This window comes from Paramisgurnus dabryanus, chromosome 1 (assembly GCF_030506205.2).
Source record: "Paramisgurnus dabryanus chromosome 1, PD_genome_1.1, whole genome shotgun sequence".
NCBI lineage: Eukaryota > Metazoa > Chordata > Actinopteri > Cypriniformes > Cobitidae > Paramisgurnus > Paramisgurnus dabryanus.
Window position 1 is genome coordinate 40,737,889 of NC_133337.1, and position 26,417 is coordinate 40,764,305.

General features: G+C 34.4%; 2 protein-coding genes and 1 long non-coding RNA gene across 4 annotated transcripts; 2 read left to right on the forward strand and 1 right to left on the reverse strand.

Moving 5' to 3' along the window:
* Positions 1 to 1,265: 1,265 nt before the first annotated feature.
* Positions 1,266 to 8,267, forward strand: LOC135743085 (sushi, nidogen and EGF-like domain-containing protein 1). Its single transcript, XM_065260626.1, has 12 exons — positions 1,266 to 1,316; positions 2,725 to 2,814; positions 2,895 to 2,927; positions 3,092 to 3,130; positions 4,533 to 4,595; positions 6,797 to 6,811; positions 6,925 to 7,058; positions 7,169 to 7,441; positions 7,535 to 7,630; positions 7,731 to 7,851; positions 7,950 to 8,032; positions 8,143 to 8,267. The coding sequence occupies exons 2-12, from the start codon at positions 2,757 to 2,759 to the stop codon at positions 8,218 to 8,220; spliced, it is 993 nt and encodes a 330-aa protein (XP_065116698.1). The 5' UTR covers positions 1,266 to 1,316; positions 2,725 to 2,756; the 3' UTR covers positions 8,221 to 8,267.
* A 2,005-nt stretch (positions 8,268 to 10,272) lies between these two features.
* On the forward strand, positions 10,273 to 26,417 carry LOC135743088 (uncharacterized). 2 transcript variants are annotated; one of them, XM_065260627.2, is made up of 22 exons: positions 10,273 to 10,368; positions 19,271 to 19,378; positions 19,822 to 19,911; positions 19,981 to 20,118; positions 20,350 to 20,388; positions 22,051 to 22,065; positions 22,178 to 22,311; positions 22,418 to 22,711; positions 22,802 to 22,897; positions 22,979 to 23,111; positions 23,250 to 23,267; positions 23,386 to 23,519; positions 23,626 to 23,919; positions 24,010 to 24,105; positions 24,187 to 24,319; positions 24,458 to 24,475; positions 24,610 to 24,743; positions 24,855 to 25,148; positions 25,239 to 25,334; positions 25,426 to 25,558; positions 25,921 to 26,003; positions 26,110 to 26,417. In XM_065260627.2, exons 3-22 carry the CDS (start codon positions 19,854 to 19,856, stop codon positions 26,185 to 26,187), a joined length of 2,418 nt encoding a protein of 805 aa, XP_065116699.1. In that variant the 5' UTR covers positions 10,273 to 10,368; positions 19,271 to 19,378; positions 19,822 to 19,853; the 3' UTR covers positions 26,188 to 26,417. The 2 variants fall into 2 exon arrangements, with proteins under 2 accessions (XP_065116699.1, XP_073671105.1); XM_073815004.1 differs by lacking the exon at positions 10,273 to 10,368 and having other exon boundaries at positions 19,258 to 19,378.
* Positions 15,214 to 17,390, reverse strand: LOC135743087 (uncharacterized). Its single transcript, XR_010530478.2, has 3 exons — positions 17,062 to 17,390; positions 16,123 to 16,227; positions 15,214 to 15,815 (listed from the first exon to the last, which is right to left on the reverse strand). It is a non-coding gene; the product is annotated as an uncharacterized lncRNA (long non-coding RNA).

Below are 26,417 nucleotides of genomic sequence, written 5' to 3' on the forward strand. Positions count from 1 at the left end.
AGTTCAAGGCGGCAGTTTAGTCCAACACAGTTAATCTCATTATCATACAGTAAAAAGATCATTTCAATAATAAAAACATGGCATCTAGTTCTGCTGTTAAACAGTACAAAAAGAAAAATAAAGCTCAATCTAGAGGATAAGCATAGCCTACTTTATTCAGTCCACAGAAAGAGCCCCCTAAAATTGCATAATGACGTAGTCACGTAATTTTTTTATTCTTTTTTCATGATATTATCACGAATTTCCGCGTTTTTTCGTGATCTTATAACAAATTCCACATATAATCACACGAGTTTTCGTGTGATTATCGTATTGGGTACTTGTACCTCAACTGCTTTTTCCTATTGTTAAACCATTGTGGCTTCGGTTTACGGTTAGATTTGGTGCTTGCATTAGAATGTCACTTTATATATTTGTTTATACTATTTTTTCTGATTTATTTTTTATATGTCGCCTGGCATTAGGGTTAGAGTTGGGTTTGGGTAGGGATGTCATTTTATGTAAATCTAACCCTAAACCGAAGCGACAATGGTAAGAAAATAGGACAAAACAGTTGAGTAACCAATACGCAATAATCACACGAAAACAGGAATTCGTTAAACGATCACGAAAAAACGCGGAAATTCATGATAATATCATGAAAAAACACGGAAATTTGTGATAATATCATGAAAAAAACCGCGGAAATTCGTGATAATATCACGAAAAAAAGAATCAAAAAATTACGTGACTATATAACGAAATCCGAATTCTGCAAACACATTCCTTGGCAATAAATTCAAGAGCAAAACTGCAAAAAATAAATAATCTAACTTAACTGTTTCAAATTCTTTTCCCCTGTAAGGAATTAGCATATTGTCAGATTTTTTTTTTTGAAAAGCATCCATTTATATCCTCATTCTGCAAATTGTTTTGCGAGGGTGCTCATTGCAAAACGTTTTTTTCTGTGTCAATGCTTTTCTACGTGACCTATAGTGCAAGGAATTCGTACAAAAACACCCCAAAGGCTTGCTTTGTGAACACTTGACCTGCAAACCCTTCAATTTCTTTCCTTAACAAAATAATGTCAGTAAAATGTAACAAATTTCATGGGTCACATTTAAGACAATCTTTTTGTGCAAATCTATTTGCACCTACAATACAAAGCTTTATTCTAATACCAATTACTTGCAAGTGTAATCAAAGAATTTCATCTATTTCATGTAGGAGGGTTTTTGAAGTTATTTATGGGGTTATGAATTTAAAAGCAGAAGACTTCCTGCTCAGCAGTTTAACCCACAGCAGGTGTAAGAGGACGTTGGATAAACCTTTTTGAGGTAAGTCAAATATATTATCTCTTAGGGATGTATAACAATTAATTGCGATTAATCTTTAGCAGAATGTGTGTGTGAACTGTGTAATAATTATGTATATATAAATATGCACACATGCAAGTAATTTTACGATAAAATATAGATTTATATATGAAGTATTTATATTCATATATACAATGAAAAAAATATTCATTCAATTTACACATTTTTTTAAGTGGTCGCAATCAATTTATTTAAGCTACATTTAAAAAAAATTGAAAAACCAATCAAAACAAAAAACTTTTGTTTAAATGTAGCTTAAATACATTTATTGCAACCACTTACCTTAAAAATTGTTTGTATTATATTTGATTTGATTTACAGTACTTGCATGTTTTATTAAACGAGTAATTTTAGCTCCTTTTACACAAAAGGAACAAAGCATTATGATAGAAAGCAATGTTCAATACAATTTGCATTTGTTATACAATTACAGTAATAAGACTGTTTGCAGTCAAAAAAGTGTTTCTGTGCCTTAGTAGATTTAACTAAATAAAATGAGGAAACTGTGTTCCATTTTTTATTTTTTATTTTTTAAAAATCAAAATATGAGTTAAAATAACATAATAATTTGAATAATTTGAGTAATTCTAAATGAACACATCATGGAGTAAATTCAACTTCAGTTTATCATGGATAAAGGAAATTAACTTAATAATTTTGTGTTGAAACTACATGATTTTATTATTAAACATAACTAACTAGGCAGTGGACTTGTAGTTCCCAGCACGGGACTGCATTTGAAGAGTATAATTTGAATTTAAACTCTATTTTATGTGTTTTTAACTAGAAAGAAAGACTTGTTATTAGTTTTTAATGTTCATTTATCTTCGAGATTTGAAAGAGTTTCTGTTTCTTCTTTTGAGTTTTGTAGTTACCATTGTTCAGAAGACTGGTACTTGTGCATAGACTGCATACTGAAGTATGTCGTGCTTTACAGCTTCCCTAAAGAAATTGGGTGGGCGCATTGATTGAATAAACAATTCGTGCCCTCATCTCACAGAAATATGAAGTCTAAATCAATGTTTATGGAAACCATAAAAAAGTTACCTGTACCAAGAAAAATAAATTAAACTAACAGAGTAATACTTGAACTATTAGTTAACTAAACTTAATTTTGTTGCATTTGTATTAAGTAATATTACAGTGTTTATTATACTTAAAAAGGTTGCAAGTTGACTCAACCTAAAACTTCCCATGCAATCAATTGCCTTACTTTTTATAAGTTAGATCTAGTTATTACTTTTTACAGTGAGGTTTAAAAATCAGAGCTGTATGTTTAATAATAAGGCTGTTATTAAGAGATTCGTATTAAGATAAAATTCACATATAATATTAAAAGTCATAACAATAAAGCTCTTTTTGATTACAGAATATTCTGGTTTCATCTTTGGCTTTGCAATCATGGAAATCATTGGAGTTTCACGAAATCTTCTGGTGTTCATATCAGTTCTGTCTCTGGGTAAGGTCCTCATTGTCATAGGTTTTAATAACAGTATTAATGTGAGTTTTAATATTAACACATCAGTTTTTCTTTAATAGCCAGTGCATCAACACCACAACCAACAACAACAGGTAATGAGACCTTTAAAAAAATCTATGAGTTCACCTCTAAGAGTTGATTGATTACTCATTTTGTACCCTGTCAAATTCAAAGTTTGTGAATTGGATCACACATTGAGCTTGTCAATAGTTTTCAAAGGGTCTTTAATGATGTTTTTATGCGTTTATTCTTTCAGCAAACTCCACAGCAGCAGCACCAGCAAATACTACAACTGGTATGTTATATAATTCCAAAACCAGACAGAAACCTCAGAAATTTCTTAAGATTTAACTTCACTTTAAATTATTATTAAATTATTTATATTTAGTTGCATAACTATTGTTGTTGATAACTACTGCACATCTGTGTCAAATCAAGTCAACCAACTTCTAAACAGGTATTTCAACCCAGGATTCACAGTTTCTGTCAATTTTTAGGTTTTGCGTCAGAAAAATGTAACCCCACAAGTTTTCAATGGGGTAGAGATCAGAGGATTGAGTTGGCCACTCCATCCTTTTTGTCTGAAACCAAGATTTTGCACTCTTTCTTGTGTTTGGGGTTTTTGTCTTGTTGAAACACCCATTTTAGGGGCATTTCCTCATCGGCAAAGGGCAACATCGTCATGTTAATTTAATGAGAAGTCCAAACGTCAATCACTTGATCTCCTGTCTGCTTTATTTTAGATAAAGATCCGCGTCTCTGTCATATTAATTAAATGTCATATTTGTTGCATGCATCCAATATTTCTATAACGTTACTCCGGTCGATGGACAGCACTGGCTTCCTCCAGCGACAGCAAAACCTCCGAAATTAAAAGTGCAAAAGCAAAACAGAACTTTACCGAAAATAAATATGATCATGCATTTTTTTTTGAGTTCTTTTGCTTTTATGACAAACTAAAATTTTCTGTGGAATAGCTTTGCGCTGCGGAAAACCCTTATATGGAGCTGGTGTGGGTTTTTTTAATGCAAATTACCAACCTTGTGCATGCGGCCGTTCATGTAGAACACTACAAATTTACTAACGTAAGAACAAGTGTAAGAGCAAACTCATGTGCGTATACATGTATTGTGAATTAGGCGAAAAGTTCTTATGAGAAGTTCAAGTGTGCCTATATACGAAAAACGTACGCAATAATAATGAATGAGACCAATTATCTTTTAAAATTAGGTTTTTTGTAAAAAAATTTACACTTTGTGCCAGTGGAACGAGAATTTTAAATTCATGTTGTATTTTAATTTAAATAAAGTAGGGTCCCTCGAGGCTTATAGGAGGTCTGGGAACTCCCCCAGACCCCCCTTAATTCGAATACAGACCCTAAGTGCACCTGCGGCATGTGCTTCCGAGCTCTATTTCAAATGAAATGGTTGTGCTTTAACAACATGAGTTCCTAACATTTCTAGATGAAGTGCAACTACAAGATTGTTAATTATTTTGCCGTTCTTCCCCCTCGTATGATGCTTTTGTTCATGCAATGCAATCTTTCACTTGGAATAATACGTTGGAAGTCATGAAAGTTTAACAACATTTTTTGGTGTTCCTATCATTTGAATGGCATATTTTGCACTAGGTCAAATTCAAAAGGTCAAAGCTTTTAAAGGGTATTAATTGTTGTTTGTATGTGTTTATTTTCTCAGCATTCCCCACACATGTAAATACAACTAGAACTACAACTGCTAAAACCTCCACTGCTGTTTCCGGTATGTTATATAATACAGAAATCACACAGACAAACAAAACAATAGGACTGCAAATTATATAACAAATACATTTTTACATGATTTCTGGGAATTACTATCTGCATCGACCTAAAACTTTGACTATACACAACTTTTCAAAGTAACATCATTTAGTTATTGTAAACAATGCACGTTTGCTGTGTTTCGATATATCTGCTGCCCTACAAAACAATATACACTGTGTATAAATACATCATGATGCCTCAAATGATCTAAGGCTAAAGTGTGATCATGTGATACGTGATTTAACAACATCGAGAATATTGCTTGTCATAAAGATGTACAGCATTTCTTACGGGCAATTAAGAATTTCAAATCTTTACAGCAACCCTGGAAAATGCTATTAAAGCTGATGTGTATCAATACTGGACTCAGGGCCGGATTAACCATACGGGCAACAGGGCAATTGCCCAGGGGCCCAAGACCTCCAAAGGGCCCATGGCAGCAAGGGCACGAGCAAAATACTGCATCTGGTAATCTCCCGCTGGCCGCTTTATATTAAACAAACTGACAACACGGGCTTTGCGCTCAATGCGCTGCAAAGAGAGACGCTGCGCTGCCTAACTTGAGTTGAGAGCGGTTGAGTCTCATGCGGACTGACCAATGAAGAGAGGGCCTCAGGTTAAGACCCTCTCCTCATTGGTCAGTCCGCATGAGGTGGGTCAAAGGTTCGCAGAGCATTACGTGACGCAAGGCGTTGGTACAACAGAAAAAAAAAGGAGACACGGAGAAGTTAAGTGGGAGCGCGAAGCGGAAATTAAAAAAGGAAAATGACATCAGAAACGCAGCAAATGTAAAGTATAAACAGTGGTGTAGTCTACGTGATACGCAGGTATCTGCGCGATCCGATCGTCGTATGAAATCAAATAACTATAGCGGCGCGAAAGTGACTGGGGAGCAGAGAACCCGCGGGCGAGTGACAGCTAAGTAGCGCGAGAGCGATTCCAGTTATCACATGGAGAAATCTGCTTTGAATCGCTCTCGCGGTACTTTGACATCACCAAGAGGTCTGCTTGGCGTCAAATGAAGTCGAACCTGTGCAGACAGTGTAGCTGCTCACATGACACTGTAAACAAACAGACACAGACCATGTGGAGAAATGAACGAGAAGTGCACAACATAAAATCTGGAGAGTACAACGCACATGTGAGTAAACAACATCTAAATCATCAATCCATTATCTGGAGGTAAGGCTCCAATAAAATAAAATAAGCCGGTGTTTATGTCCTGATGTTTTTTAGCTGCCTTCCAGCATGTTTGCTTGTGCTTCACAGTGTTAAACTTCCTTTCCCTGTGTTCATTTAAATATCTACGTTCAAGATGTAGCCTATATGATCTTACATTTCTGTGAGAAAATTCATGTCTGCATTGATGTTCAGTTCAGACTTGCAAATTAAAGATAATTTTCTTCACTATGGTTTGGGTGTCTAATATTAGGCTGTATGATGGTTTTGTAATAATAATTAAGTAAAAGCCTATTTTCATTTTTAGACAGTGCTTGTATATGCAAAAAATAAGCTTTTTATATCAATGACTATGCAAATTAGAGTTTATCCATGTTCATCTTAAATGTGTATTAATTAAAAAGTTCTGTTAAGTGAGCTTCCGTCAACGACGAGGGCAACTCAGCTAAATTAGCCAGGACTTTTCTACACCGCCAGCTTACGTTTACAGCCCGGAGATTATACAGATGCTGATGTGTTTAGTTTTCATAGAATCATATGTGAGTGAATGTCTTTGATAGGGGACATAGTAGTGCATTTGTATGAGCATTTAAATATTTCTAAATCAAAATACACCTGATGACAGTTAGAATTTGAAGTATTGAGTATATGTACTGTATAATACAGTAATATATTCTGTATATGACCTTATTATGGTGATCCTGGGGTCGTGATGATGGGGCCCTTGAATATTGTTGCCCAGGGTATAACAAAGTGTTAATCTGGCCCTGACTGGACTACAGTGTTTCCCAATGTTATATTCTCTCACACCAAAGGCTTGTGTCTTATCCACTGCGCCATCACCACCCCACATTTGTGTCTCAAATTAAATTGTTGTCAAAGCAAATACCTATACAGCCCTAGTCATCACCTGTTGCACCCGTGTAATATTTTATATATACTTATATTAAATATTAAAATCTGTTTTTCCTTTAATAGGCACTCAATGGCCGGGTAAGTAAAGAATCTTGAATTGAAACTTTCACAAGCTGAAAACACACAAACATCATAATTGACAAAATGTAAACATGTTTCTCGAAGTTTGTGTATATTCATGTTTTTTGCAGCGATTTTCTATCAATTTGGCCCGGATGTCGGAGACGTTCAGACCTTTGGTTCTGGTTATCCTGGTGAAAAAAAAGCTTCTGTTAACCTAGCCAGTCCATTTGTATATTTTGGGCGCACGTACAACCTAATATATGTGAGATTTCAATTCCATTATTTACAGTCTAAATGAAAATAAACACAATTCTAATAAACCACCTTAACATTCAAGCTAATTCATACTTTGATTCATTTCTCTTAATTCAGGTTAACTCTTATGGAGTCCTTTCATTCAACCAATCAATATCAAAAGAAATTTCGTACAATATTCCAACTTATGGAAGTGTGGATTTAATTGCTCCTCTTTGGGCTGATATCGATGCCTATGTATTTGTTGTGTTCTACTATCATGAGTACACATCTGGAAATGTCCTCACACGAGCCACAGAAGATATCAAACGCTATTACCCTGGTCTGAGCTTCAACGCTACTTGGGTCTTTGTAGCAACTTGGGGTTTTAGCACACTTTTAACAAATTCAGTAAGTTTGTTTTCGTAAGCTTTGACATCATAAAACTCTGTTGAGTAAATCTTGATGTTGCTGTTAGTGCATCAATGTTTTAAATTTTTTCAGTCAATCCCGTTTCAAGCGGTTTTAATTTCGGATGGTGTCTCCTCCTTTATTCTGATGAACTATGGTGACATGAGTGTGATCAATTATCCAGTGGTGGTAAAAGATAATTTATCTTTCACAATTTCTAAATATATAAATTTGATGCTCCATCTTGGCTGGGTATGAATGCGTAATATTTGTTTTATGATTTTAATAGGCTGGATATGACACAATTGGCTCAATAAATTACTTTGTCATTCCTGGATCAAACGATGGCAGCCTCAACTCCACAAGTAATGTAAACACTCCAGGTCGTTGGGTTTTTTCTCTGAATAAAGGTAGGTGTTTTATCACAATGTATATTTAATGTAATCTATATATAATGCTATCAATCTGTTTTTATATGTTGTTATTTTTTGTGTGTGCATCTCTTTAGAAAACGTGGTAGGACTTCAAATGAAAGTCACTTCCATGTTAGACCTAACAGACAATGGAAACCTTGCATTTGTTATGCAGAAAGTAAGTGACATTTACTAGGACTGTTCATGCAAAAGACGCTGCCAGTAGACAGTTATACAAATGTCAAATGCAAGAATGCTAGTTAATCTGCCTATCCACCTGTGTTTTAGCTAAATGATGAGCTGGTTAATCGTGGCATGCCGAGTTATGTGCAGGTGACTGCACGCAGAGTCCAGAAGGCTCCGTAAAATAACCCTCATATACAGAAGCAAATGGAAACCAGTTTTAGTCTCTGACAGCACAGCAGATAGTCTTGCTGTTGTCAAAAAAAAAAAGGATGTTGCTTCACAGGATGAGGAGGATTTGTGCTCTCAACTCTTCAACTTTCTGTTTCATATACTGTACAGTAGATACAGTACATTCATGGTTAAATTGTGAAACCATAACAGTAAAATGTTTTGATCATTATTTCTGTAAACACAGTTGACAAAAAACAGTAAAATATGTTTTGTTTAAAACCTTGTTTGTTAAAAATTTCTAAAGAAAATTACATTTACACTGTAAAAAGTGAAAAGTTGGATTGACTTAAAAAATATCAAGCTTTCTTAACTTACAATTTTCATGTAATGCTGTTTTCAAATAAACATAAGTTGAAAACAAACAAAGTTTTTTTTTAGATGTTATCAACTGAAGTATTTTTTTTTTAAGTTGATCCAACTTTTCACTTTTACAGTGTATGTAGCCTAGTGTAAAGTCTGATGTTTTTGAAAATATAAATTGTTAATAAATTGTCAGTTCTTTCACGGTTTTTGTGGACCTTTTTTTCTGAACTGTACAGTAAATGTGGCCTGTGTGACGACGACAACAACAACAACAACAACAACAAAAACAATAATAATAAAAATAATAATAATAATTATTATTATTATTATTATTATAAACCCCTTAATAATAAATAGCATGGGAGAGATTTATCTTAATTATTAAACACATATTTTTATTTTTTGTTATTTATTTAATGTAAAATTATGAATAACATTATTTTTCCACATGACTTGTTGGACATTTTCAAAGACACAAGACAAGCTTTATTTTCATCCTTTCAAAACTGATTATATTTATATCATTTAAAAATGATGATTATTATCCCCCACTGCAATATTCAACAAATCTGTGGTTCTTTTATGTGTGTCACACCATAGGACATTGTCACACTAAAGGACAGAAATGGTAGTTATTGCATTAAGAAGAAAGTGAGTATTATTTTTACTTATTGCATTAAAAAGAAAGTGAGTATCATTTTTTAAGTTTTTTTTTTTTACTTTTAATATTTCAAAGAAGGAAGTTTAACAATATCAGCATGTTTTTTTTTATTCAACAAAATCTTACTGAAACTTTTCTACACTGTAAAAAATACACTTTAACAATATACTTTAAACATATATTTTTCAGTTTTCAACTTGCAACTTTTACAATTTCAACTTGTTTTTTATAAGTCAAAACTTAAAATAGAAAGTTGAATTTACTTGTAAAACAAAGTTGTTGTTTTAAATTCATGCTGCATTTTTTTTACACTGTAGATCCCACTGAGCAGCACAGTTAAATTGATGTTTGTCATGGACACGAAAAATAGACATCTTGGTGTGGGCAGCGTGGCATTGCTGGCACCTGACAGCCCCTTGCAGGTGGTGGTGAGCTGAGTCCCAGACTCTCTAACTCTCCTAAAACCAGTGCTGCACTGATGGGACCTCTGTTGGTTCTTCTGTCCAGGGGAATATCGGTGGCTGGTAACCAAATATGGTAGAAACTCCAGGAGTTTTGGTGGCTATGGCAGAAGGTTGGAAAAAAGTCAACTTCCTGAATCTTCCACTCAGTCTAGCCGTTTGTCTGCGGGTGGTATCCAGAGGAGAGACTATTCTAGGAATAAAAAACGCTTTCCAGACTCTGGAAATAAACTGGAGACCTCTGTCAGACACAATATCTTCAGGTATTCCATAATAGCAAAATACATGTTAAACAGTAACTCTGTACTTTCCATTGCAGAAGGCAGAGACCCTTAAGGGATACGAGTCTTATCATTTCTAAAATGTCATCTACCACCACAAAAAAGGTGTTACCTTGAGATGCTGGGAGGTCTGTGGCAAAATCCACTCCTTGATGTGACCAGGATGACAAGAAATCAATTGAGGACAAAGTTTTCCTGTAGGAAGATGCCAAGGAGATTTGAAAATGATGCAATCCCTGCACCCGCTCACAAACCTTCTGATGTCCTGTGCCATTTTGGGCCACCAGAAGTGGTGTTTCAGCAGTGAGAGGTTTTTTGGATGCCGGGGTGACCAGTGCCTGCAGAGTTATGTGCCTTAAAGATTAACGGAGTTCGTCATGTAAAGGCAGAGGTGGGTAGTAACATTATTTATATATATATATATATATATATATATATATATATATATATATATATATATATATATATATATATATATATATATATATATATATATATATATATATATATATATATATATATATATATATATATATATATATATATATATAGCTTTAAATGACTCAATTTGTTCATTTGGTAATCTTGTGATCAATGTACTTTTGGATAAAATGGTGTCTGCTTTTAAAGCTTGGATATTTTCCCTAATAACCACAATTTTGTTAGTAAAGAAGTTCATGAAGTTGTTACTACTGTGTTGGAGTTTAGTATCGGTTTCTATGTGTTCTTTGTTTCTAGTCAATTTTGCAACTGTGCTAAAGAGGATTATTATGATCTTCTTCAATGAGATTGCATAGATAAAACCACCAGATATACGTATATATAGTGTTGCACAGTCTCTTTCCATGCAGTACGTCATACCTCTAACTTTGTGCTTCTCCAATTTCGTTCCATTTTTGTAGCTACATTCTTAAGGGCTACGGTAAATGGTACGCTTAACTTTAGCCAGCACTTTAAATTTGGATCTAATCTCAGATGCTCTGGCTCCCGGTATAAATCGCCATCACCTGCTATTTAGATGAAGCAGCATTTACCACACAAAGCCTTAGTTCACTTTCAGGCTACGTTTACACGTGGACGGCTATTTTCATAAACTGACATTTCAACCTCTCCGGTTTCAAAAATAATATCGTGCACACATGTCAGTTTTCAGAAAAGTGTTCATTTACACGTAACCGTGCATATTTGCCATCAAGAGCCTAGGTTAGCCAATCATCGGTGGCGCTGGTGGAGATGGGGACTGATTCTTCGTGTTGGAGGGAGGAGTTGTTGCAGTAGGTGTCTGATGACGTCAAAGTACCGAGAGAGTGATTCAAAATTAGACCTCTACATGTGATTTCTCAACTGGCTCTCGTGGTACGCTGACATCATCCGCTTGTCAGTTCTTGCAGTGCCGCATGAAGTTGAACACCTGTAAAATTGCTGACCTCCGAGCACTAGTCTCTGCTCCTCAACATAATGTAGCAGCTGTATTTGCAAATACAAACACACAAAACGAGTTTGCACAAACATAAAAGTGATCATGGAAGCGTTAAGTAAACATAGGTCGCACTTTTGACGTAAATGCGAGCTCTGGCGCATACTGTTGGCCGCCTAAACATCCGTTTGTCTCAGTTTACATGCAAGCGTGCAAAGGAAAGTTTTCAAAATATCCACTTTGGCCAGAATTTTTAACGAGAATCGGTTTCAGAGGCAAATCTACGTTTATGTGTAAACGAGGGGTGCAAACGAAGGTAAATGTCACCGTTGTATAACCATGTATGTGTAAACGTAGCCTCAAGCTGGGCCATATTGCATACATCCGCGATAACATGAAATTGCCTCGATTATCAGTGATATACGACTTTGTGTAGTAAATGCTGCTCCATCTGAAAGCAGGTGATGGCGATTTACTTCTAATCACAAAACCGGCTTCATTGACAAGATGTGCAATGACAATCACATGCAAATTATCACCCATCCCTCATTAGGAAGTTAGGTAATGGCGAAAGAGATTGGTTTTTAGATCAATCCACAGTTGTGGAACAGCTCCTGAGAAGATATGTGATAATGTTTTTTTCTCTTTTTGAGATGAGACCACAAGCTGTCGCTCAGTGACAGAGCGCTGGGATTGAGAGGGTACGTAAGGCTATATAAGCAAGCGAAGGTAAGGGGATGCTGACCCAGTGATGGTTTTAAAGGCCGGTAGCAGAGCTTTAAATTTGATGCGAGCTGCTATAGGGAGCCAGTGTAACTTGACAAAGAGAGAGGAATGATGTGCACCCTCTTTGGCTCATTGAAGATCACTCTTGACACTGCATTCTGAATCATCTGTAGGGGTTTGGTTGTGCACACTGGAAGTCCAGCCAGTAGCGCATTGCAGTAGTTCAGTCTGGACAGGACAAGAGCTTGGACTAGGACCTGCATGGCATGCTCATTTAGGAAAGCTCTAATTTTCCTAATATTGTTCATAGAAGAGGCTCACAGAAACTTCAAGATTTGTTTATGTGGAAGAATGAAAGGGGCAAAATCACACCTGAACAATGCACGTGTAGTGGCTGGTAAGGTGTTCTTCACTCATAGCTTGAATTGGAATAAACAATGTCCACACTCCAATATCCTTTGCATAATGATGTTCATTTAATGTAGAATTCGCAGGTTTACAAAGTTAAACTTCAGGATAATATAATGGCTACGGCTTTGGCTACGTTTACAGCTATGTACACACTGACAAACACCCAAACTATCTTAATTTATATTAACAGCTGTTACCACTTAAACCATAGCGCCCTCAAGTGGTGCAATAAAAAACTACATTTTGGCTCCAACAGCATGCAAGTTTCTCTAGGGGGTGTCTTAAAGCTTTTATTACCAACAAAGGCTTGCAAAAATCTGTGGAAATTTACAGTATTACTGGCAATTGTTTGTCAGTAACTTACTGTAGATTTCAATATATGTTATATACTGCCAACAGTTTGTTCAAAGTTAAATGAACATTTAACATTAACAAGTCTTTATCTTTACAGAAGACTCATGCAAAGCATTCTGGAAACCAAAATCTAAAGGAAAAACTGAAAAATATTGATGATGATTTCTGGTTCCCAGAATGCTTTGCATGAGGCCGATATTTTATAGTTTTATTCTATAAAGACAAAGACTTTATTAATATACATTTAAATCTACAGTAAGTTACTGGCAAACAGCTGCATAATTATACAGCTAATTTTTTACAATGGAGTATTCAATACATTTCAGTAAGCGTGTTGAATACTTTCCCTGTGTTATTTTACATTATTACACATAACTTAATTTATGGAATTTATTGATTTCTTTGAATGTGTGGATGGGTTGTTCAACAACATCTGAAGATTTCATGTCAGTAGCACCTTTAGAAGTATATTTACATTTGTTCAGAAATATAAACTTAAATAAAAACCATAATTTTGGTGTTAAATACAGACCGTTGGGTTTACTAAAGGCAGTGGATCATTACCATTGAAAAGGTGTGGTTTAGTTATTTTTGCACCTGACCTTATTGCATATGCATTTCTAGGAGTTTCCCTTTCAGACGCAAAATTTATGGGAGGAGAGTATTTAAATAATTCACACAAGGTGATTTACTAATGTTTGCCCTTGTGTTGACTGGTATTTGCGTCATTATTTAACACTGAAAAAAGCATGACTTAATATACTTTGCGCTTAAAATGACTGAAATTGTTGCTTAAAAGAGTCATCGCAGAGAGCATGTGATACAATGCAGAGGATTGTTTTAACATGTAGGCACTGAAAAAAATGATTCATTCGATTTAATCAATTTTTTTAAGGTAAGTGGTTGCAATCAATTTATTTAAGCTAAATTTAAACAAAAGTTTTTTATTTTATTTTACTTTACTAATCTTTTTTTGTTTAAATGTAACTTAAATAAATTGATTGCAACCACTTACCTTAAAAAAAAATAGTAAATTGAATGAATCATTTTTTTCAGTGTTTATTTGGAGAGCCAGAGGAACATATTATTAAAAATATAATTTGCAAAGCCATTTATTTGTCATTTGCTGAAGAAAATAAAATAGGAGCTGGGATTTCACAACCCAAATTTTCTGCTGCGAGGTCCGTGGTGCTAAACTCAAGATTAGCTCTGCTTATTTGTGACCCTGAACTAATTTGCGCTGCTCTTAGGTTGCTTTGGTCTTTATGGAAATCAGCTGTTGTGCCTATGTTATTTAATTTGTGCCGCTTTATTAAAAAATCTGGAGTTATGACCACTCCCATCGGCGCTTTTTGGAATTGCTCTCACACGTAAATTTGTTACGTTTAGAAAATTTGGCCCAATATTTAAATTAATACCCAATTAACTTTACTTTAAAAATCTTTTTTACTTTAACTCAAGTAATAGTAAGTAGAAGTTTAGCTTAAGTAAAAGTAAAAAGTAGGCTACTAGATTTTGAATGTACCTAAATGTAAAACAAAACTTGTATTTATGGTCTGGGGGGTCTGGACCTGCTATAAGCCTTGAGGGACCCCCCATAAAGCACCAAAATATAAATTAGGGGGGTCCCCTGGTTTTTATTAAAATTAAAACATGAATTTAAAATTCTCATGTTGCACTGTCCGTTATTTGTCCCAATTTTGCAATATACTAATTAAAATGATTTATAGAAAATTAACTTTTGCATGTGTTTTTTAAACCTTGCAAATGTTAATATGCAAGCGATTTTAAACAAAGTGAGCTGTTGTGTGTGCGCACAGACAATGACGCACACACATACTCATAAACGCACGCACGATTCTAAAGCATGCAAACACAAAATTATTTTGAAATACCACAGTCTTGGCACCTATTCTGAAAGTAGCAGTTCTTATGTGCTTGTGTTTCTGTCATTTATATTAATTAAACAACAGAAAACAAAGGAAAATCACTTCTGTATCTTTAAAAAGATTAATTATATTTAATTTATATAATAAAGAAGACAGTGTTAATGTTTATTTGATTCTATTTATGTACCTAAACACTACTGTTAGATCTTACTTTATTTGTAACGTTGTTATTTTCTATTTTTATATGCTCATCATTTCTTAATTTGTTCTTATTTTATTTTCCCAGCCCCAGTTTTGCTGATCCGAATATTATTCGATCTATGATTTAAAAAATGCAATGTAATCCATTTAATCAATACTATATAGTAAAATTATGTAATTTGAGAGTAGGCATTGAGGTCCACCCTATTTTACCCATATTCTGTTTATCACTGTAAAAAATTTCACTGTTAAATTACAGTAATATACTGGCAGCTAGATTTGCCAGCATATAGTTGTAATTTTACAGATTACCTACTGTAATTTACAACAACAGTTTTTTACTGTACAAATATTACGAGACAGTACTGTAAAAAAAGGGAGCTGCACAGTATAATACTGTCAGATGTTTGGATGCATTATACTGTTATTTTAGGGTTCCTGCTGTTATTTATACTGTAGAATGTGATTTTTCTAGCATTGTTAAAATGTAATTTTAAAATAAACACTTAAAATTGCTTGCAAAAAAATTCTCAAACAAAGGATGATGATAAAACACTGTTTTTATTAAATATAACAAAATTCAGTGCATTCTTAAATGTCAGTTTCTGCCTCACTAATGAGACTGGGCTGAATAAAACATAATGCTGTGATGTCACATAAATATCACAACATTGCACAATACAATGTGAAAGCCACTCAAAGTCCATGAAGTTTTTGATGAGGGTGGTCACATGGGGATTAACAGTTGCTGCGTTTTTCTGGACAAGCTTTCCTGTCTTCTCGGACACCTTCACCTGCCTGGCTTTTGTTCACCTCTTAGGGTTCACACCAATTAAGCATCTACAAAGTACAATGAGAGAAGTAAAGATTAATTGCAATGAAGACAGATAAAACCAACTGCATTCACAGTATAAATATTCTGGTTGTTGCCATTCTGGCAGTAATGAGAGAGAAATACTTTATTCAAAAACATGTAGCATGACAACAAATTTGGCCAAAACCCAGTGTTATGTCTATATGCACATGCTAGCTTAAACTTCGACTTACTATTTAAAAGACCTAATGCAATTAAAGTCAATTTACAAAAAAGAAAGAGACACTAATTTAACGCAATGGGACATTCTTGAACAGCTAGTAGAGGATTTACCTTTGAACAAACTCCAGTGTCCTCGCAGCTTCATCTTGCCTTCACAGATGATGATGTTTTCACTGCTGATCATCCAACCTCCAAATGTGACTTCATCACCAGCAACTGATGCAGACAACAATTACAGTTAATGTCCCAAAAAACAGATATTATACTTCTACAAATCCATTACTTAGAAAAGCTAATGATATTAATTTCAGAAAGAGATTTTTTAGACAGACTGAAAGACTTTTCTATAGGCCTACTGTTTTATTGTTTTATACTCCATACCTTAGTGTTACACTTACCCAGCAGTATCAGCCTTGGACTAGCCGTTTTCAATATTTTACTATGTTCTTACCTCAACTTAGACGAATTAATACAGCCCTATCTTTTTTCAATGCGTGCACTTCATCTTTTACAGTGCCTCGTGAATGTAGCGTTTAGCCTAGCCCCAATCATTCCAATGGCTCCAAACAAAAGTTTTATTTTGTGCCAAACTTACTTGTGTAACTACTCATGTAACAGTCTTTAAATAGGGAAAACATGCAAGTGTTTGGTGGCTTCTAAATTCATCCCTGTTTGGAGCCATAGGAATGAATGGGACTAGGCTAAATGTTAACACATTCACGAGGCGCTGTACAAAGATTAAAAGTGCACACATTGAAAAAAGATACAAACAAATGGTAAAACAGAGCCCAATCCCTCATGTAGATTTAAAAAAAATATCAATAGATAATCGCACATCAGTCAGACATTTGATTAGATTGCAAATTAACATTAGCATCTTTATTTGTATTTAACTTATATAGCTAGTTGCCAATTCGTTTAACAATCTGCCCTAAATATGTCAAAATCAAATAAATCGTTTTTAGAAATATTTCAAAAATAAGCAAATATATATAACATTTTGTCAATTATTTCACTTAGAAACACAGACTCTGTTCAGTTTGTGCTTACCTTGATATACAGGCGAGGAGTAAAAAACAAGTGAATTCGTCGTCCGTCTCAGTGCTGGTAGGGTCACAATCGGAGTGAAAATGGATAGACAGTCTTTAATTCTGCTTCCTTCTCGTATAATAAAATGCAGAAAAACAGTGTAGTTAAATCAGTTTTACTCATGGTTGCAGATGAGCTCGTCACATGTCTGACATGCCTGACCAAACCAAAAAATACTGTATTATCCCGTAAGACTGAACAGGAGCTTGCTGTTATTATTTTGTTTGTCATATTAATGTTTATTTACAGTATTCAACTGTATTTATGAGAAACGGTAAATTACTGTCCAAAATTCCTCGTTTTTTTACAGCAATTTTTTACAGTGTAATGTCTGGCCTTGCAGTGTTTCACACTAATTTGAGGGGTAAAATCCATTTACAGTAGGGTTTGAGTAATTTGGGGTTTCTTTGATTAAAACCAGGATCAGATGATTGTTGATCCAGGATTTACTTTGTCAAATCACAGTGACCCTATAATGGGGGGTGGGGCTTAGCTAGGGGACCCCCATAAGCTTTGACATAATTCAAACACTGTATTTATGGAGTAAAAAGTGTGGTAAATGCTTTGGAATGAAGTGAAGCATGTTTTCCAAAGAAAAACACTGATAAAGTAACACAAAAATTTACTTAAGTAAAAAATACTTCACTATCTCCACCTCTGTTATAGTAAAAAAAATCTACTTACTGAAATACATGTTATTACTGGACGTAAGCCAGGCAGGAAATTTTTTAAAACGTTTTGTTCATATTTTTGTTTACGCTCTTACTTCATTTTCCGAAAACCCTTTTGGAATTCTTTATCTAGATGAAGGATTTCTACTTGCATGATAAAGTCATTTACAGGTAGTTACAGTACGTCACTTGGTATGTGTGTTCATATCATGGCAAAGTGCACTGCCATTATAGAAATGAACAAACTGTGTAACGATTCTTTCACATTTGATGCATGTTTGGTTTAAAGTCTTCAAGTTTTTTCAGGGTTTCTTTTGGAATATGGCCTAAAAATGTCAATGCTCCATTAAACATATCATCTTCTTATCTTTTGCGAAGCCGATTAGAATGCCAGCAGATAGCACACAGCAGGTTTTCTGACAAAACCTTTGGTGTTATAAGACCCTAAACTCACTAACATATACAGAAATTGACTTTGAAGAGCAGAATATAAAAGGTGCTTAAAAGGATCTTCATAGCAATTCCTTAGAAGAAACATGTTTGGTTCCTCATAGAGCCATTTAGTCAAAGTTTTTTTGGAAGAACCATTTCTTTCATACTTTTTAGAAGCTTGTTTTAAATGTTCTGGAAGGTTCTTTATATGTTTAAGATTCTTTATGTAACCATTCAGAGAAACTGGTTCCTCTATGGAGTGATAAGCATATTATTTTTTTAGTGTGAAAGTATTTTTTTATCTAGCATCAATTCCTGGCCATACAACGAGAATGTTCTCATAAGAGATAAAAACAGTGGAATGGTTTGTGGTGATAATAAAACATCAATTAAATGATGTTTTCTACCTTAATCCATAAACATTAACAAAAACAAATAAATAACTTTTCTTTCATATCATATTCAGAAAGCACAGAAATCTGATTTAAGAGCTGCTAACTTCAAATCATGTTTATCCGCATACACAATCTTTCAGCTAGTTTGAGATAAAGACTCCAAATCCCAATTCTGCAAGCACATTCCTTAGCATAAAAAAACAAGAGCAGAACTGCAACAAATAAATAAATAAACTAACTTAACCATTTCAATTTATTTTGAATTAAATTGAATCACTTAATTGTATCCATGTAAGGAATTGGCATATTGTCAGATCTGTGGTGCTGTTTTGGGAAGGAATCCATTGATATCCTCATTCTGCAAATTGTTTATCGAGAGGTTTATTATGTGCTGACATAAGTTGCAAAACTCTTTTGTCTCTGTCAATCTTTTTCTGTGTGAGCAAGTGTGAGGAATTCACACAAAAACACACCTGAAGCTTACTTCCTGAACACTTGACCTGCAAAACCTTCAAATTTTTCTTAACAAAATAATGTGCAAAAAAAGGAAACAAATTTTAGGGGTCACATTTAAGACAATGTTTTCATGCAAATGAATTTGCATCTACAATACAAAGCTTTATACGCACAACTACTTGCAAGTGTAATCTAAGAATTTCATCTATTTCATAGAGGAGGGTTTTTGACGATATACGGGGTTGTGAAGCATTTAAAAGCAGAAGACTTCCTTCTCAGCAGTTTCACCCACAACAAGTGGCACGTTGGATAAACCTGTTTTAGGTAAGTTAAATATATCTATTCTGTATATCTAATATGTCTCATGCTCTTAAGTACATTTATATATTTATATTTTGTATTGTATTTGATATTGTTCACTTATGTATGAGTGATTTTTAACTGCTTTCATACAAGAGGAGCAGAAGCATTTTGATAGAAAGCAATGTTTAATACATTTTGCATTAATTACTTATTAATAACCAAATAAACAATTACAGTAATATACAATAGGACTTTAACTCAAAGATGTGTAACATTAGACTGTTTGCAGTTGCCAAGGAAAACTTGCTTATATGAAATTCAGTGCAGCTTTACTGTTCATTCAATCAGGTTTAAAAATCAGAGCTGTATGTTTAATAATAAGGCTATTATAAAGAGATCCGTATTAAGATTACCTTCACATATAATATTATAAGTCATAACAATAAAGCTCTTTTTGATTACAGAATATTCTGGTTTCATCTTTGGCTTTGCAATCATGGAAATCATTGGAGTTTCACGAAATCTTCTGGTGTTCATATCGGTTCTGTCTCTGGGTAAGGTCTTTTTTTAATAACAGTATTAATTTTACTATTAATATGAACACATCTGTTTTTCTTTAATAGCCAGTGCAACAACAACAACAGCAGCACCAACAACCACAACAGCAACACCAACAACCACATATTCACCAACAACAACAACAACAACACCAACAACAACACCAACAACAACAATAACAACACGATCATCATCAACAACAGGTAATGAGAGACCTTTAAAAAAATCTATGAGTTCACATCTAAGAGTTGATCAAATGATGTAAAAATAATGTCAAATGTGCTATCTTTTACATTCTGGAAAACATACCAGAAATATTGATTACTCATTTTGCACTCTTTCAAATTTAAAGTTTGTGAATGGGATCACACATTGAGCTTGTCAATAGTTTTTAAAGTGTCTTTAATGATGTTTGTATGCGTTTATTCTTTCAGCACACTTCACGACAACTACAACTCCAACTACTACAACTGGTATGTTATATCATGTCAGAATCAGACAGAAACCTGAACCATACATCACAAAACTGACCAGTATTTTGGTTCTGATGTGTAAATAGTTTGTGTGTTCACTAGAGACATAATTCAAAGTTTATGGAAATTCACCTAGATTACTGTAAACACAAATGACATTGGGAGAGGAAATATAAAAAATAAAATAATACATTTTCTGTGCTTATAGTCTGTAATAACTGTTATATAGATTATAATGACTATAATACACAAAACTAATTTTTTATTTCTGTATTGTTTCATGCATAATAGTTTTATTATTCAAGTATTAATCAAGTTGGTAATGGTGGCAATGACTGGTCTGAAAGAGTCAAGTAAAACCTTGAAGATAATGGAAACTATCTTTCACCCGGTGCAATGGCTGGGTGGTTATTTTTAAGACATGTTGGGTAAATAATAGACAGAACACACGCGTTGTTTAAAGGGGACATATCATGAAAATCTGTCTTTTTCCATGTTTAAGTGCTGTAATTGGGTCCCCAGTGCTTCTATCAACCTAAAAAAGGGGTTACTTAGTTTTGGTTAACCATTCTCTGCAAGCAGGTAAAAAATAGGTCATTGAAATTTGGCTCCCCTTGTGATGTCAGAAAGGGATAATATCACCCCTTAATCTGCACTATGCAAACACGGCACTGCCATTTAGTGCAGAGATCAGCTCATTTGCATTTAAAAGGACACACACAAAATGGCACATTTTTGTTTACACCTACAAATTGGCAATTTTAACATGCTATAATAAATTATTTATATGATATTTTTAGCTGGATCTTCACATATATATTCTGGGGACACCAAATATTTATTTGACATCTTAAAATGTCCCTTTTAAATAGCAAACGCACCTGCGCCCATCTGTTTGCCCATGGGCATGCTTGTCTGAAAATGAGGTGTATTCAGGCGCATTGTTGGGACATTTGAGGCAACTGAAAACCATTGTGCTATAAACCAACTAGCAGCTGGTCTAAAGTCAATGGTGCAGTGCTGTTTTTATTAATTTAAAGGTCGTGTTAGTAATATGTGCCTAAAGGGGGTCCACAACGTGCTTAAAGTCTGCTTGTTACTGTACTGTACAGTCTGTACACACACAGCAGCAGCACACAAACACGCCAAATATTACAAAATGAAAGGATTACAATGTAAAAGATTATTATTTTTTTAAATGGAATCGGAGATTGAACTCTGATTGGTTTATTGCATGTTACAATCATGACTCATTAAGAGAATAGGTTCAACCCTTTTGGACCAAGCGCATGATGCACCAACTGTTTTTTTTTTTTTTGTCGTTACCAAGAGTGAATTCAGACACGCTTTAAGTGCACTTGCAGCTTATGATATTTTTGTTAATGCAATGCAGTCTTTCACTTTGTCATCATACGTTAGAAGGAATGAAGGTTCGACAACATTTTTTGGTGTTCATATCAGTTCTGTCTCAGATTAAAATATTAATGGCTCATCTTGCACTCAAATTCAAAATTCATTGATCTTACAATGATCATACTGTAATATAAGAGTAATGATCAAATTAAATTGTTGTCAGAGCAAATACTTATAGCATTTAGTATATTTTATATGTACTTTAAGAGTTTTAGAGTTACAGTAAATATTTTGTTTTTCCTTAAACAGGCATTCAATGGCCAGGTAAGTAAAGATTCTTGAATCGGAACAACCTAAATACACAAACATCATAAATGGAGTGAAATGTAAACATGTTTCACAAAATTTGTGTCCATTTGTGTTTTTTCCTCTGCAGCGATTTTCTATCCATTTGGCTCTGTGGTCGGAGACGTTCAAACTCTTACTACTAATATTTTTGATGACAGCTACGCTACAGCTTCCCTAACCAGTCCGTTTGTATATTTTGGGCGCACGTACAGCACAATATATGTGAGATTTCAATTTCATTATTAACAGTCTAAATGAAAATTAACAAAATCAACACTTATACTAGTTCATACTTTACTGTTTTTCTGATTGATTTTTCATAATTCAGGTCAACAATAATGGACTCCTTTCATTCAACCAAGCGATCCCAGAATCAAATCCTTACACTTTTCCTTCTGGAGGTGAAGATTTAATTGCTCCTCTCTGGACTGAACTGGATGACTATGGACTTGGTGCATACTACTATCAGGAGTACACATTTGGAAATGTCCTCACACGAGCCACAGAAGATATCAAACGCTATTACCCTGGTGTGAGCTTCAACGCTACTTGGGTCTTTGTAGCAACTTGGGACTATGTTAACACTTGGGATCAAAACACGTTTTTACAGCATTCAGCCCCAGTAAGATTTTGTTTTTGTAAGTTTTGACATAAAACTCTGTTGAGAAAATCTTGATGTTGCTGTGATAATCAATGTTTTTAATCTTTTCAGTCAATCTCGTTTCAAGCGGTTTTAATTTCGGATGGTGTCTCCTCCTTTATTCTGATGAACTATGGGGACATGAGTACGATAGTTTATCAAACAGAGGTGAAAGAAACTGTCACAATATCTAAATATTCATATTTTATAATCCATCATGGCTAATATTTGTTTTAATGATTTAAATAGGCTGGATATGACACAGTTGGCTCCACACATTACTTTGTCATTCCTGAGTCGAACGACGGCAACCTCATCCCAAACCTCAAGTCCTCAAGTAATGTAAACACTCCAGGCCGTTGGGTTTTCTCTGCAAATCAAGGTACAGTATGTGTTTCATATTCTGATTCATGATGCATTATAATAGTTACACCATCATCTATTACACCACTGCACTATGCTGAATTTGTTTAACAAAATTGTTTTAGAGATTTAATTCTCTCTGTTTTTCTTTGAACAGGCATTGTACAATTTTCAGGTAGGTAGACCCATGAATTGTATAAACGCACAGTTTTAAATAGAGCAAACTTTATAAACGAGAGTGAAATGTAAACATATGTCACAATTTGTGTATATTTGTGTTTTTTCCTCTGCAGCGATTTTCTATCCATTTGGCTCTGTGGTCGGAGACGTTCAAACTCTTACTACTAATATTTATGATGACAGCTATGCTACAGCTTCCCTAACCAGTCCGTTTGTATATTTTGGGCGCACGTACAGCACAATATATGTGAGATTTCAATTTCATTATTAACAGTCTAAATGAAAATGAACAAAACCAACACTTATACTAGTTCATACTTTACTGTTTTTCTGATTGATTTTTCATAATTCAGGTCAACAATAATGGACTCCTTTCATTCAACCAAGCGATCCCAGAATCAAATCCTTACACTTTTCCTTCTGGAGGTGAAGATTTAATTGCTCCTCTCTGGACTGAACTGGATGACTATGGGCTTGGTGCATACTACTATCAGGAGTACACATCTGGAAATGTCCTCACACGAGCCACAGAAGATATCAAACGCTATTACCCTGGTCTGAGCTTCAACGCTTCTTGGGTCTTTGTAGCAACTTGGGACTATGTTAACACTTGGGATCAAAACACGTTTTTACAGCATTTAGCCCCAGTAAGTTTTTGTTTTTGTAAGTTTTGACATGAAACTCTGTTGAGTAAATCTTGATGTTGCTGTGATAATCAATGTTTTAAATCTTTTCAGTCAATCTCGTTTCAAGCGGTTTTAATTTCGGATGGTGTCTCCTCCTTTATTCTGATGAACTATGGGGACATGAGTACGATAGTTTATCAAACAGAGGTGAAAGAAACTGTCACAATATCTCAATATTCATATTTTATAATCCATCATGGCTAATATTTGTTTTAATGATTTAAATAGGCTGGATATGACACAGTTGGCTCCACTCATTACTTTGTCATTCCTGAGTCAAACGACGGCAACCTCATCCCAAACCTCAAGTCCTCAAGTAATGTAAACACTCCAGGCCGTTGGGTTTTCTCTGCAAATCAAGGTACAGTAGGTGTTTCATATTTCTGATTCATGTTGCATTAAAACAGTTACACAATCATCTATTACAGCACTGCACTATGCTGAATTTGTTTAACAAAATTGTTTTAGAATTTAATTCTCTCTGTTTTTCCTTAAACAGGCATTGTACAGTTTTCAGGTAGGTAGACCCAGGAATTGAATGAATTGTATAAATGCACAGTTTAAAGAGAGCAAACTTTATAAACGAGAGTGAAATGTAAACATATGTCACAATTTGTGTATATTTGTGTTTCTTTTTCTCTGCAACACCAGACATTTTTTATCCAGTTGGTTTGCCGTTCGGAGACGTTCAAACTCTTACTACTAATATTTTTGATGACAGCTACGCTACAGCTTCCCTAACCAGTCCGTTTGTATATTTTGGGCGCACGTACAACACAATATATGTGAGATTTCAATTGCATTATTTACGGTCTAAATGAAAATTAACAAAATCGACACTTATACTAGTTCATACTGTTTTTCTGATTGATTTTGATTGATTTTTCATAATTCAGGTAAACAATAATGGACTCCTTTCATTCAACCAAGCGATCCCAGAAGCACATCCTTACATTTTTCCTTCTGGAGGTGAAGATTTAATTGCTCCTCTCTGGACTGAACTGGATGACTATGGACTTGGTGCATACTACTATCAGGAGTACACATCTGGAAATGTCCTCACACGAGCCACAGAAGATATCAGACGCTATTACCCTGGTCTGAGCTTCAGCGCCACTTGGGTCTTTGTAGCAACTTGGGACTATGTTCAAACTTGGGATTCAAACACATTTTCACAGCATTCAGCCCCAGTAAGTTTTTGTTTTTGTAAGCTTTGACACAAAACTCTGTTGAGTGAATTTTTATGTTTTTGTGACAATCAATGTTTTTAATCTTTTCAGTCAATTTCGTTTCAAGCGGTTTTAATTTCGGATGGTGTCTCCTCCTTTATTCTGATGAATTATGGTGATATGAGTACGATAGTTTATCCAACAGAGGTAAAAGAAACTGTCACAAGTTTCACAATATCTAAATATTAATATTTTATAATCCATCTCGACTGCATTTTTTATTTTTTTATTTAACCAGGCTGGATTTGACACAGTTGGCTCCTCACATTATTATGTCATTCCTTTGTCAAACGATCCCAACCTCATCCCCAACCTCAAGTCCACAAGTAATGTAAACACTCCAGGCCGTTGGGCTTTTCTTCTAAATAGAGGTAGGTGTTTTATCACAATATATGAAGAGTTTCGTTGCAAAAAGAGATAAATCGATTTTTTTAAAGTTTTGTAAAAACATGTTTATTATTATGTTATTATGTTATTATTTTGTTTTATGGTGCTACAAAGCTGTATTTTTTAAGTTATGAAGGTTTAAATCAAAACAAACCAACTGCAGTTGAATTGAAATTAATTGGAATGCACAACCAAAAAACGAGATTTCTGAACAATTAAAAAAACGGTGGTCATCTTGTTTTGCAACTAAACTCTTTATATATTTAATGTCATCTATATAAATTATGCTATCAATCTGTTTTATATTTATTTTATTATTATTTGTTGTGTGTGTGCTTCTCTTTAGAAAATGTGGTAGGGCTTCAAATGAAAGTCACTTCATTTCTAGACCTAACAGACAGTGGGAACCTTGCGTTTGTTATGCAGAAAGTAAGTCAAATTACCAGGACTGTTCATGCAAAAGACGCTGCCAGTAGACATTTATACAAATGTCAAATGCATGAAGTGTTAATCTTTCTCTCCACTTGTGTTTCAGCTGAAAGATGAGCTGGTTATTCTGGGTCTGCCGAGCGATGTGCGGGTGACTGCACGCAGAGTCGAGAAGACTCCGTAAAATAACCTTCATATACAGAAGCAAATTAAAACCAGTTTTAGTCTCTGACACCAGATTGTCTTGCTGTTGTGCTCTCGACTTTCTATGTTTCACAAACATGTAACGTTCATGTTTAAATGTAAGAGTAAAAAATTTTGATCACTATTTCTGTAAATATTTCTTCCTGACAACTTTTTACTTTTTTCCTACTGTATGTACCCTAGTTAATAAATTTGTCAATTATTTCACAA